The sequence below is a fragment of the Macaca fascicularis genome, chromosome 2, assembly GCF_037993035.2.
Source record: "Macaca fascicularis isolate 582-1 chromosome 2, T2T-MFA8v1.1".
NCBI lineage: Eukaryota > Metazoa > Chordata > Mammalia > Primates > Cercopithecidae > Macaca > Macaca fascicularis.
Genome location: NC_088376.1, coordinates 148444121 through 148457035, shown reverse-complemented (window position 1 = coordinate 148457035; position 12915 = coordinate 148444121). Strand labels below are relative to the sequence as shown.

The following is a 12915-nucleotide window of genomic DNA, read 5'->3' as shown; positions in this document are numbered from 1 at the left end:
CTTCGCCTCCTGGGTTCAAGCAATTCTCCTGCCTCAGCCTCCTGAGTAGCTGGGATTACAGGCGTGCATCACTACACCTGGCTAATTCTTGTATTTTTAGTAGAAAACGGGGTTTCACCATGTTGGCCAGGCTGGTCTTGAACTCCTGACCTCAGGTGATCTGCCTGCCTCGACTTCCCAAAGTGCTGGGATTACAGGCATGAGCCACCATGCCTGGCCTGATTTTTTTTTTTTTTTTGAGCCAGGGTCTTGCTCTGTCCCCCAGGCTGGAGTGCAGTGGCGTACTCATGGCTCACTGCAGCCTCCAATTCCTAAACTCAAATGATCTTCTCACCTCAGCCTGCCAGGTAGCTAGGATTACAGATGTGTGCCGCCACACTAATTTTTAAAATTTTTTTGTATAGATGGGGTCTCACTATGAGCCCAGGCTCATCTTGAAGTTCTGGGCTCAAGCAGTCCTCTTCCTTGGCTTCCCAAAGCACTGGGATTACAGGCGTGAGCCAGCATGCCAGCCGTCACTCTCATTTTTGAGCACAGGAATTGTGCCCAAAGGCTAGGATAAGGAATTAAAGATGCCAAGAAATACCCCCAAACATTAATTATAAAAGGAAGACTACACTAATGTTTGTGAAAAGCTTATAATAACATAGAGAAATAGTTAAGTTACAAAGTTAAATGAAAAAGTAGGGTATACAACTGTATAAACAGTACAATCTCAACTATGTGAAAATCAACCAATATATGCCCTAAAAAGGCTGAAAGGAAACAGTTCAAACTGTTAATGTGGCTGTGTTTAAGAAGTGTATCTAATAGGGATCTTTTTTCTTCCTCTTTAGTTTTCTGTCTTTTCCAAATGTTTCTCTACTGGGGATATTTTTTTAAAAGCTATTAGGGGAGGAATAGAATAAAAATTAAAAAAAAAAAAAAGCGATTAGTTACAAAAAACTGAGTGTGATAGAAGGATTGAATTTGAGTTAATGAATTTAAGTCTAGCCTATAAGAGTTTGTATATTTAGAAAACTATGAAACATTCCAGGCTACTCCATGAATCCACTGGTAGGACCAGAGGTTAGAGGTGGAAGTGCCACCTGGTCCTGCCTGATGAAAAATGCCGAATCAGCCAGGCACGGTGGCTCACACGCCTGTAATCCCAGCATTTTGGGAGGCTGAGGTGGGCGGATCACCTGAGGTCAGGAGTTTGAAACCAGCCTGGCCAACATGGCGAAACCCTGTCTCCACTGAAAGTACAAAAATTAGCCAGGAGTGGTGGCGGGCGCCTATAATCCTAGCTACTCAGGAGGCTAAGGCAGGAGAATCGCATGAACCCAGGAAACAGAGGTTGCAGTGAGCCGAGATGGCGCCACTGCACTCCAGCTCAGGTGACAAGAGCGAGACTCCGTCTCAAAAAAACAAAACAAAACACCCAAATCAATCAGGAATGTCCCATATTTACAAAAAAGAACAGACATACTCACATTTAGCAAAAACTTATTTGCCCATTAATACTAAAATCAAACATGCAGATTTTCTATTTTCTGTGCAGCTGTCAAGTTACAAAAATGCTATTATCACAACTATAGAAAGCCAATTCTAGTTTAGAAATAGTAATAAAACAGCACTTCAACAAGAGTGGACCAAGAAAAGTGCACAACTTAGAAAATTTAAAAAGTGCTCCTATAAAAATGATTCCCTTTAAGACATTTGTTCACTGTATACATTTTAAGGTCCCCTCTCCCACCCCCCAACAAAAATAGAGGCAGAACCTCTAAGCACTTTCTAACAAAGCGTCCCCTGGTTTGTTCCTCTGACAAACCCTGACTGAAGGCTCATGATGTGCAGGCACTGGGGTCTCAAAGAAGACGAAGACTTGTCCCTGCCTCAAGGATGCCTCAGTCTTCCCAAAACAGGAGGCAGACAAGTCACCAACCATTATGGATGTAGAATGGATGTATTATACATCCATTAAAAGCAGATGCCACTGCCTTCTTAAACGATATGCTGCAATTCCCACTGAATTACTTATACAAACCTCCTTACACACAAGCTGTCCTGACTTAATAGGAGGCAAAAATGCCACCACCTTCTCCTGATAAATACTTCTGTAATAGGCAGGCATTAAATTACATTTTGTGATGTTTGCCCCTAAACATCACAATGCCTAGTTAAGTCAGTTAACCTTCTTTTAAGCAATGGTGCCTATTTTACTCTGAGAATGAGACACTTTGAGTAAGGAAGCAGTCCTGTATGTAGATCGACTCATCAGTACCATCAAAAGCTGAGATGCAAGAGTGTACGTTTCAACAGAAATCTTCAATCTCCCATCCGTTGATTTGCAATGTGCTCCTGCGTCAGCCGCTCCAGGTCTTTCTGCACATTTGGGTGGTCTTCCAGATCTTCGTAGAGTGACCTGACAATGTCCAGTCTCCTGTAATTCTCAGGCTTGACTAGGCTCCGGACAACCTGGAGGCATCGTTCTTTCAGAGTATACACTGGAAGGGCAAAAACCAAATCCTCAGTGGCAGACTAGGGTCTCAGTACAAGGAATGAGCAAGAGGCTTTGCCAACAGCTACCTTTACTACTGATGGATCTCACTTTAGGTTAAAGAAAAAAAGTGAGTGCATGTATGTGGCAGTGTGTTATACTGATGGCCCCCTATGGACACCTCCTGGTAGTAATTTCACCTTGAAATGGGCTGGGCTTGTGACTGCTTTAACTAACTGAATGTGGATGAAGCAACACTGCAATTCTGGGTCGAAGCCTTAAAAAGGCCTGTCGACTTTTGCTTTTATTCTTTTGAAAGCCCTGAGCCACCGTGCTAGAGAGACCACATAAAGAGGAACAGGCCCTGGCCAGGCATGGTGGTTCATGCCTGTGATCCCAGCACTTTGGGAGGCTGACGTGAGTAGATTGCCTGAGCTCAGGAGTTCGAGACCAGCCTGGGCAACATGGCAAAACCCCATCCCTATAAAATATACAAAAAATTAGCCAGGCATGGTGGCACGTGCCTGTGGTCCCAGCGACTGGGAGGTGGGAGGTGGGAGGAGGATCATTTGAGCCCTGGAGGCAGAGGTTGCAGTGAGCTGAGATCATGCCACTGCACTCCAACCTGGGTGACAGAGTGAGAACCCATCTCGAAAAAAAAGAAAAATGAAAAAAAAAAAAAAAAAAAGAGGGACAGGTCCAGCCCCCAGCTGCCAGCAAAAGACAGCCATACCAACGACTACCACCAGCAGAGTAACCGCCTAGCTGAGCCCAGCCTGGACTACAGAATTATGAACAAAATAAAATGGTGGGCCAGGTGCGGTGGCTCACACCTGTAATCCTAGCACTTTAGGAGGCTGAGACAGGCAGGTTGCCTGAGCTCAGGAGTTCAAGATCAGCCTGGTCAACATGGCGAAACCCCAGTCTCCACTAAAATGCAAACAATTAGCCAGGCTTGGTGGTGCACACCTGTAGTCCCAGCTACTGAAGCAGGAGAATCGCTTGAACCCAAGAAGCAGAGGTTGCAGTGAGCCAAGATCACACACCACTGCACTCCAGCCTGGGTGACACAGTGAGACTCTGTCTCCCAAAAAAAAAAAAAAAGGTGGTTTTTGGGGTGGTAGTCACAAAACACATAACCAAAACAATGTGTACTTCAAAAATCTAGTACAACTGAATTGGGTATCCCAATTCCTATTTTACACTCACTGGAAACGTACTCCTTAAGGGTATTCTATAAGGCAAATTTACCAAATTTAACTCAGCAATGCTCATTTTTATATATCTACTTCCTTAAACAGAATCTATGCACACGTATTAGTTTGAATCCTATGAAACCCATGTATTTGGGGGGCTTTGTGGGTTGTTTTTGTTTGTTTGTTTGTTTTCTTTTTTGAGACAGGGTCTCACTCTGTCACCTGGGCTGGAGTGCAGTGGTGTGATCATGGCTCACTGCAGCCTCGAACTCCTGGGCTCAAGGGATCCTCCCACCTCAGCCTCCCAAATCGCTACGACTACAGGCACATGCTAAGACAGCCAGGTAATTAAAAAAAATTTTTTTTAGGCCGGGCGCGGTGGCTCAAGCCTGTAATCCCAGCACTTTGGGAGGCCGAGACGGGCGGATCACGAGGTCAGGAGATCGAGACCATCCTGGCTGACACGGTGAAACCCTGTCTCTACTAAAAAATACAAAAAACTAGCCGGGCGAGGTGGCGGGCGCCTGTAGTCCCAGCTACTCGGGAGGCTGAGGCAGGAGAATGGCGTGAACCCGGGAGGCGGAGCTTGCAGTGAGCTGAGATCCGGCCACTGCACTCCAGCCTGGGTGGCAGAGCTAGACTCCGTCTCAAAAAAAAAAAAAAAAATTTTTTTTTGTAGAGCTGGGGTCTCACTTTGTTGTCCAGGCTGGTCAAGAACTCCTGACCTCAAGCGACCCTCCCGCCACAGCCTCCCTAAGTGCTGGAATTACAGGCATGATTATAGGCATGAGCCACCATGCATCGCTGGTCTTTAGTGAGTTTTTTTACCCACAGGAACATCAGTTTATTAGGGTTTACCCTGATAAAATCATTTGAGCTTCAAACAAATAGTGAAGTATTATACCAATCTTCAATGATTAAAAAAAAAAAAAAAAAACAGGCCAGACACGGTGGCTCATGCCTATAATTCCAGCACTTTGGGAGGCTGAGGTGGGCGGATCACCTGAGGTCAGGAGTTCAAGATCAGCCTGGCCAACATGGTGAAACCACGTCTCTACTAAAAATACAAAAATTAGCCAGGTGTGGTGGCAGGCGCCTATAACCCCAGCTACCCAGGAGGCTGAGGCAGGAGAATCACTTGTACCTGGGATGCAGAGGCTGCAGTGAGCTGAAATCACACCACTGCACTCCAGCCTGGATGGCACTGTGAGACTCTCTAAAAATAAAAACAAAAATAAATATACCTCTGATTGGCACTGTGAGCTTGATTGTGTTAAATTAAAAATACATAGGCCAGGCGCAGTGGCTCACGCCTGTAATCCCAACACTTTGGGAAGCCAAGGCGGGTGGATCACGAGGTCAGGAGAATGAGACCATCCTGGCTAACACGGTGAAACCCCATCTCTACTAAAAAATACAAAAAAAATTAGCCAGGCACGGGGGCGGCCGCCTGTAGTCCCAGCTACCGGGGAGGCTGGGGGAGGAGAATGGCATGAACCCAGGAAGCGGAGCTTGCAGTGAGCCAACATCATGCCACTGCGCTCCAGCGTGGGCGACAGAGGGAGACTCCTCTGTCTCAAATAAATAAATAAATAAAAATAAAAATAAAAATACATAGGCCGGGTGCTGCAGCTGACACCTGTAAATCCCAGCACTTTGGGAGGCTGAGGCAGGCAGATCATGAGGTCAGGAGATGGAGACCATCCTGCTAACATGGTGAAACCCTGTCTCTACTAAAAATACAAAAAATTAGCGGGGTGGGTGGCACACGCCGTAGTCCCAGCTACTCAGGAGGTTGAGACAGGAGAATCGCTAACCCAGTAGGCAGAGGTTGCAGTGAGCCAAGACTGCGCCACTGTACTCCACCCTGGACAACACAACGAGATTCCATCTGAAAAAAATAAAAAAAATTAGAAGTCAACAAGAAATAAGCCAAAATATCTCATGCTCTACACATTGTTCTCCTGGAGCTCCAGGGCACAATTCGGCCAGGGAAACAAAAGGCATTCATAATTTTACAATTCTACAAAACTAATCTATGATGTGATACTTTAATTTTGCTTGTCTCTTAAGAGCCCAAAGTGCTTTTGAGACACCATAACATCTTTAACACAAAACATACAAATACATCAGTTCCATTTTATTTATGGTAGAGAATAGGATACAAAAAGATTGGATACCTTGCCTGACATCAGGCAAAAATTAAGGACTGGGCTTAATTTTTCAAGTGGCCTATCCACAACAAACAACCTTATCTTTTTAAAAAGTAAAACTGAACATCAGTACCTGGCAGTGTGATATTGGCAAAAATAGGCTGTCCGTCAACATTGAGAGATGGCACAAATAATTCAGTTTGGTTAACCAGAAGCCCATCGTGTGTCCCTGCATCTCTGAAGAGCCAAAGGTGACCTATCAGGACAAGCAAAGGTTGTTAAAGAGCCACACTGGTGGCTGGACGCGGTGGCTCACACCTGTAATCCCAGCACTTTGGGAGGCCGAGGCGGGCGGATCACGAGGTCAGGAGATCGAGACCGTCCTGGCTAACGCGGTGAAACCTCGTCTCTATTAAAAATACAAAAAAATTAGCCGGGTGTGGTAGCGAGTGCCTGTAGCTCCAGTTACTCAGGAGGCTGAGGCAGGAGAATGGTGTGAACCAGGGAGGTGGAGCTTGCAATGAGCTGAGATCATGCCACTGCCCTCCAGCCTGGGCAACAGAGCAAGACTCCATCTTAAAAAAAAAAAAAAAGAGCCACACTGGTCGAAGTCAGGGCACCTATTTTCTCCATTTCCCCTGACCTACACAAAAAGCTAAAAAGCTTGCCTCTCACTCTGCTTAAATATCATACAAAGCCCTTCTAGTAACATTATCTCAGTCAGTCCTCACAACAGATCCATTTATAGATGAGAAAACAGGTCTGAGAGGGCAAGTGACATGCTCAAGGTATAAGACGGTAAGCAAAGAGCACATACTTGAAGCTCCTGTAATCCCAGCTACTCGGGAGGCTGAGGCAGGAGAACCGCTGGAACCAGGGAGTTGGGAGGTTGCATCCGGAGGTTGCATCGGGAGGTTGCAGTGAGCCAAGATTGCACAACAGCACTCCAGTCTGGTGACAGATCCAGACTCCACCTCAAATATATATATATATATAGAAAAACTTTCAAAGGGCTGGGCGCAGTGGCTCACACATGTAATCTCAGCACTTTGGGAGGCCAAGGCCGGTGGATCATCTGAGGTCAGAAGTTCGAGACCAGCCTGGCCAAAATGACGAAACCCCCATCTCTACTAAAAAAAAATTAGCCAGGCGTGGTGGCGCACGCCTCTAATCCCCAATCCTCGGAAGGTTGAGGCAAGAGAACCACTTGACCCCAGGTGGCGGACGTTGCAATAAGCCGCAATTGCGCCACTGCATTCTAGCTTGCGTCACTGCATTCTAGCTTGGGCCACTGCACTCCAGCTTGGAGGGCAAGACTCCCATCTCAAAAAAAAAAAAAAAATTTCAATGCCTCCACATTCCTAGGGGGTAAAATCACCTTTAGAGCTTCCTCTCTCAAGACTCCAGGTCTCAACGCACGCATGTCTAGAACCTCTTACCTAGGATTGGCTAGCTCCTACTCCATCCTGCTCCCTTCCTTCTCTGGGAAGCGCTCCTTAACTGAAACCACACAACCGCAACCCCTCCAACTCCGAGCAGGCAGGTAGGTCAAGCTCCCACGTCACACACGGTCGGCTCTTCCGGCGTCAACATGACCCTGGCTTATTCCTGTCAGTTAATGCATCTGTCTGTCTCCCCAGGAGGAATATGTTCTCCATGAGGGCAGAGACTGCGCAGAACTGGCCCACTGGAGTCATCAGGACTGAACAGATGGGATGTTAAAGATGGAGCTTTTCTTTTTTTGTGTGTGAGACGGAGTCTCGCTGTGTCGCCCAGGCCGGATGTCAGCTCAATGCAAGCTGCGCCTCCCGGGTTCACGCCATTCTCCTGCCTCAGCCTCCCGAGTAGCTGGGACTACAAGCGCCCGCCACCTCGCCTGGCTAGTTTTTTGTATTTAGTAGAGACGTGGTTTCGCCGTGTTAGCCAGGATGGTCTCGATCTCCTGACCTCGTGATCCGCCCGTCTCGGCCTCCCAAAGTGCTGGGATTACAGGCTTGAGCCACCGCGCCCGGCCGAGCTTTTCTTTTAGGGGAAAATACACGTGGGGCGGGGGGTGAGAGGAGCCACCTTCAAATGCAAACTATTCAGCCTTATAAAGAATGCTCTGGGCCGGGCGCGGCGGCTCACGCCCATAATCCCAGCACTTTGGAAGGCCGAGGCGGGCGGATCACGAAGTCAGTAGTTCCAGACTAGCCTGATCAACATGGTGAAATCCCATCTCTACTAAAAATACAAAAATCAGCCGGGCGTGGTGGCGCGCGCCTGTAATCCCAGCAACTCAGGAGGCTGAGGCAGGAGAATCGCTTGAACCCGGAAGGCGGAGGCTGCAGTGAGTCGAGATCGCGCCACTGCACTCCAGCCTGGGTGACAGAGTGAGACTCTGTCTCGGGGGGAAAAAAAAAGAATGCTCTGACGCTTGCGAGCAGCGTCACCCTGGATATGTCCCGCCTCAAGGGGCCTCAGTTCCCCGTCTGCAAAATGGACCCCGGAGCGGTTGAGGGGCTTCAGCAGACCGTTCTATCGTCCCTGCTGGGTCAGGCCTAAGCGCCGGGCCCGTACCTCGGTAGCTGTGGATGCGGCGGCCCGTGCCAGGCGGCAGCGTTGGGTAGGGCTGCGGCTCGCCGTCGAAGTTGAGCCATAGGGGCAGCACGACGCGCGGGCTGCGGTTGCAGAAGATGACCTGGGAGGGCTCGCGCGAGTTCACCGAGCGCAGCACGGGCAGCGGCCGCCCTGCCTCCATCTCCTCCTCGGCGCCCAGTTCCTCCGGACCGGACTCTTCCGGGCCGGACTCCTCGGCGCCCGACTCCTCCCGGCCGCCCTCTTCAGGGCCGTACTCTTCGGAGCCTGCCTCCTCCGCGCCTTCCTCGGCCTCGTCCCAGTTCTCCGCCCTCCGGGGCATTCCCTCCGCGGCCCGGACTGGACGCCGCGGGATTCGCGGGCCGGACGCGAGGCGGAGTTGCGTGCGCGCTCCCGAGTCGACCTGCGTAGCCTTCGCGCGCGCTGGGTAGAGGATGGAACCCGCTCGAGGACATAGCCGGCCAGAGGCTGTGCGCGTGCGCAAAAGGATCCCCCAGCACCAGCGGCAGTTCTAACGGAGGCGGCAGCTGAGTGGAGGCGAAGGCTGAACGAAGACGAGCCTAGGGCAACTCGTTACTATATTTCCGCTATAAATTTTTTTTTTAATCCTCTAAGGTTTTTTGTTTTGTTTTGAGACAGGGTCTCACTCTGTCGCCCAGGCTGGAGTGCAGTGGCGCGAGCTTGGCCCACTGCAGCCTTGACCTCCGTGACTCAAGCGATCCCCTCGCCTCAGCCTCCCGAGCAGTTGGTACTACAGGCGCGCACCACCATGCCCGACAAATTATTTTTATTTGTTGTTTGAGACGGAGTATCGCTATGTTGCCTAGGCTGGTCTCGAACTCCTGGGTTCAAGTGATCCTCCTGCCTTGGCCTCTCAAAGTGCAGGGATTACAGGCTTTAGCCACTGTTCCTGGCCGACTAACTGAATTTTTTTTTTTCTTCATGTCAGACGCGCGATGTGCCGCCGTAGTAACAAGGTTCGAGGGTGGCACATCTCACACACACAGGAACACCCAGTCATCAGGCTTATAAACTACAAAAAGTCAGCTAACTGAATTCTTACAAGGCATGGGTGATTAGTAAAGAGGGAAAAATAATTAGACCTACTATGCGCAGAGCACTCTGGTGGAAATTGGCAAATCAGATATTTACTTTAGGGCAATTAAAACTACAAACATAAACACTCATGACCTTTGTTCATTTTACAAATGTTTATTAAGGCCTTACTATGTACCACCTATGGTGGTAGGTGTTGAAAATATTGTAAAAATCGGTCATGTTTCCTGCTTTCACTGTACTTCAATAAAAGGGTCATACGGCAATCAATCACACAAATAAAATTGCAACTATGGCCAGGTGCAGTGGCTCACACCTGTAATCCCAGCACTTTGGGAGGCCAAAGAGGGCTGATCAGGAGGTCAGGAGTTCGAGACCAGCCTGACCAACATGGTGAAACCCCATCTCTACTAAAAATACAAAACTTAGCCTGGCGTGATGGTGCGGGCATGTAATCCCAGCTACTTAGGAGGCCGAGGCAGGAGAACTGCTTGAACCCAGGAGGCGGAGGTTGCAGTGAGTGCTCCAGCCTGGGTGACAGAATGAGACTCTGTCTCAAAAAAAAAAAAAAAAAAAAATTGCAACTGTGACTTGTACAACAAAAAGAGACACAGGGTACTATAGAAGGCTAAAGATCTGGGGGTCAAGGAAGATGGTACACAATTCTGTGTAATTAAATGTTCAATGATGTGGGATGGACTCAAGTGGAGATGCAGCTCAGAAAAAGAAGGATCCAGAGAGTTTTATATTAGGTAAAAATATATTTTTTAAAGACAGTCTCTCTTTATCACCCAGGCTGGAGTGCAGTGGCTCAATCTCAGCTCACTGCAACCTCTGTCTACCGAGTTCAAGCGATTCTCGTGCCTCAGCCTCTGGAGTAGCTGGGATAACAGGTGTGTGCCACCACACCCAGGTAATTTTTGTATTTTTAGTAGAGACGGGGTTTCACCATGTTTGCCAGGCTGGTCTCGAACTCCTGACCTCAGGTAATCTGCCTGCCTTGGTTTTCCAAAGTGCTGGGATTACAGGTGTGAGCCACCATGCCCAGCTCAAAAATAAATTTCAAGTAGAAAGAAAAAGTCTATCAAGTGCCAGGCACTGTGCTAAGCATCCCACATGAATTAAGGCTATGTCATTATCTCCATTTCACAACTAAGGAAACAGAAGGGTATATAAGAGGCCGGGCGCGGTGGCTCAAGCCTGTAATCCCAGCACTTTGGGAGGCCGAGACGGGCGGATCACGAGGTCAGGAGATCGAGACCATCCTGGCTAACCCGGTGAAACCCCGTCTCTACTAAAAATACAAAAAATTAGCCGGGCGTGGTGGTGTGTGCCTGTAGTCCCAGCTACTCGGAGGCTGAGGCAGGAGAATAGCGTGAACCCAGGAGGCAGAGCTTGCAGTGAGCCAAGATGGTGCCACTGCACTCCAGCCTGGGCGACAAAGCGAGACTCCGTCTCAAAAAAAAAAAAAAAAGAAGGGTATATAAGAATGTGAAGGCCAGGCACCGTATGCCTGTAATCACAAGACTTTGGGAACCCAAGGGAGATAGATCACTTGAGTCCAGGAGTTTGAAACCAGCCTGGGCAACATAGCGAGGTCCTGTCTCTATAAAAAATGAAAAAATTAGCCAGGAATGGTGGCGTGCACCTGTAGTCCCAGCTACTCACGAGGCTGAAGCAGGAGGATCACTTGAGCCCGGGAGGTCGAGGCTGCAGTGAGCTGTGATCATGCCAGGGTACCCCAGCCTGGGCAACAGAACCAGACCCTGTCTCAAAAAAAAAAAAAAAAAGAAAAAAAAGAAAGAAACGAATGTGAAAAGGGTAGTGTAGTCAGAATGCTGGGTCAGAGAGGCTCATCACCTGATGCCTTAGGAAAAAATGACAGTATGAGTGAACCTCAGGAGTTGGACATCTCCACGAAAGCACTGACACCATGAACCTAAGCAATTTTGCCTAGGGCTCTCCTTAACAGCTTACTACAAAGAGATGATGTATCCTGGTGGCCTCCAGCCGGATTAAGTGACCAGCAGTGATGCTGGACCCCCAGCTACATTAACAACATGAAAATGTTGTAGAGAAAAATCCCAAAGTAGGCTAGACGTGGTGGCTCACGCCTGTGATCCCAGCACTTTGGGAGGCCAAAGTGAGGAGATCACTTGAGGTCAGGGGTTCGCGACCAGCCTGGCCGACATGGTGAAATCCCGTCTCTACTAAAAATACAAAAAATTACCCGGCATGGTTGCCCGTGCCTGTAGTCCCAGCTACTTGGGAGGCTGAGGTGGGAGAATCACTTAAATCTAGGAGGCAGAGGTTGCAGTGATCCCAGATAGCACCACTACACTCCAGCATGGGCGACAGAGTGAGACTCCATCTCAAAAAATAAATAAATAAATAATAAAAATAAAATAAACCCCAAAGTAAGACTTCGGTTAATCAAATTACAATGGCTCAGAGCCATCATAATTCACAAGATTCATGCAAACATCCCCTCAGTTGTACTGCCATGATAGCGAGGTGAAATATACCAGTTTAATATTACAGAAATGCCTACATCCCTAAAATGAAACCAGTTGTTTAGATAAATGCAGGCTTTGAGATTGCAAATATGTTTCAAAGATCATTTAAGAGGAAGGGGATTGGCCGGGCGCGGTGGCTCAAGCCTGTAATCCCAGCACTTTGGGAGGCCGAGACAGGTGGATCACGAGGTCAGGAGATCGAGACCATCCTGGCTAACACAGTGAAACCCCGTCTTTACTAAAAATACAAAAAAAAAACTAGCCGGGCGAGGTGGCGGGTGCCTGTAGTCCCAGCTACTCAGGAGGCTGAGGCAGGAGAATGGCTTAAACCCGGGAGGCAGAGTTTGCAGTGAGCTGAGATCCGGCCACTGCACTCCAGCCTGGGCGACAGAGCGAGACTCCGTCTCAAAAAAAAAAAAAAAAAAAAAAAGAGGAAGGGGATTACAAATGCTGTAATCCCAGCGTTTTGGGAGGCTGAGGTGGGCAGATCACTTGAGCTGAGGAGTTCAGCACTAGCCTGGGCAACATGATGAAATCCTGTCTCTACAAAAAATACAAAAAATTAGCCAGGCATGGGTGCACCTATAGTCCCAGCTGCTCAGGAGGCTGACACTGGAGGATCACCTGAGCTTAGGAAGGTCAAGCCTGCAGTGAACTGTGATCGCGACACTGCGATCGCAACACTGCACTTTAGCCTGGGTAACAGAGCAAGACTGTGTCTCAAAAAAAAAAAAAATTGCAAAGGAAACAAGTTTAGAATATACTAAGTAAAACCACAGGCAAAATTGTTCTTACGGTACACTTTTCATTGTGCAAAAAGACATGTAGAAAATAATAAAAAATACAATGTCTAAAGGCAACTGGTAGGCCGTGCGCGATGGCCCTCGCCTGTAATCCCAGCACTTTGGGAGGCCGAGGCGGGCGGATCACGACGT

General features: G+C 48.4%; 1 protein-coding gene and 1 non-coding gene across 5 annotated transcripts; both read right to left on the bottom strand.

The window, feature by feature from the left end:
• Window positions 1–622: 622 nt before the first annotated feature.
• VHL (von Hippel-Lindau tumor suppressor) lies at window positions 623–8778 on the bottom strand. Of its 4 annotated transcripts, XM_065538980.2 has the most exons (5): window positions 8391–8778; window positions 5965–6087; window positions 5496–5569; window positions 4823–4894; window positions 623–2489 (listed from the first exon to the last, which is right to left on the bottom strand). In XM_065538980.2, the coding sequence occupies exons 1-4, from the start codon at window positions 8728–8730 to the stop codon at window positions 4853–4855; spliced, it is 579 nt and encodes a 192-aa protein (XP_065395052.1). In that variant the 5' UTR covers window positions 8731–8778; the 3' UTR covers window positions 623–2489; window positions 4823–4852. The 4 variants fall into 4 exon arrangements, with proteins under 4 accessions (XP_065395052.1, XP_045241687.2, XP_045241686.2 ...); XM_045385752.3 differs by lacking the exon at window positions 4823–4894; XM_045385751.3 differs by lacking the exons at window positions 4823–4894; window positions 5496–5569.
• A 573-nt stretch (window positions 8779–9351) lies between these two features.
• Window positions 9352–9453, bottom strand: LOC123572103 (small nucleolar RNA U13). Its single transcript, XR_006696439.1, has one exon. It is a non-coding gene; the product is annotated as a small nucleolar RNA U13 (small nucleolar RNA).
• Between the last annotated feature and the right edge of the window lie 3462 nt (window positions 9454–12915).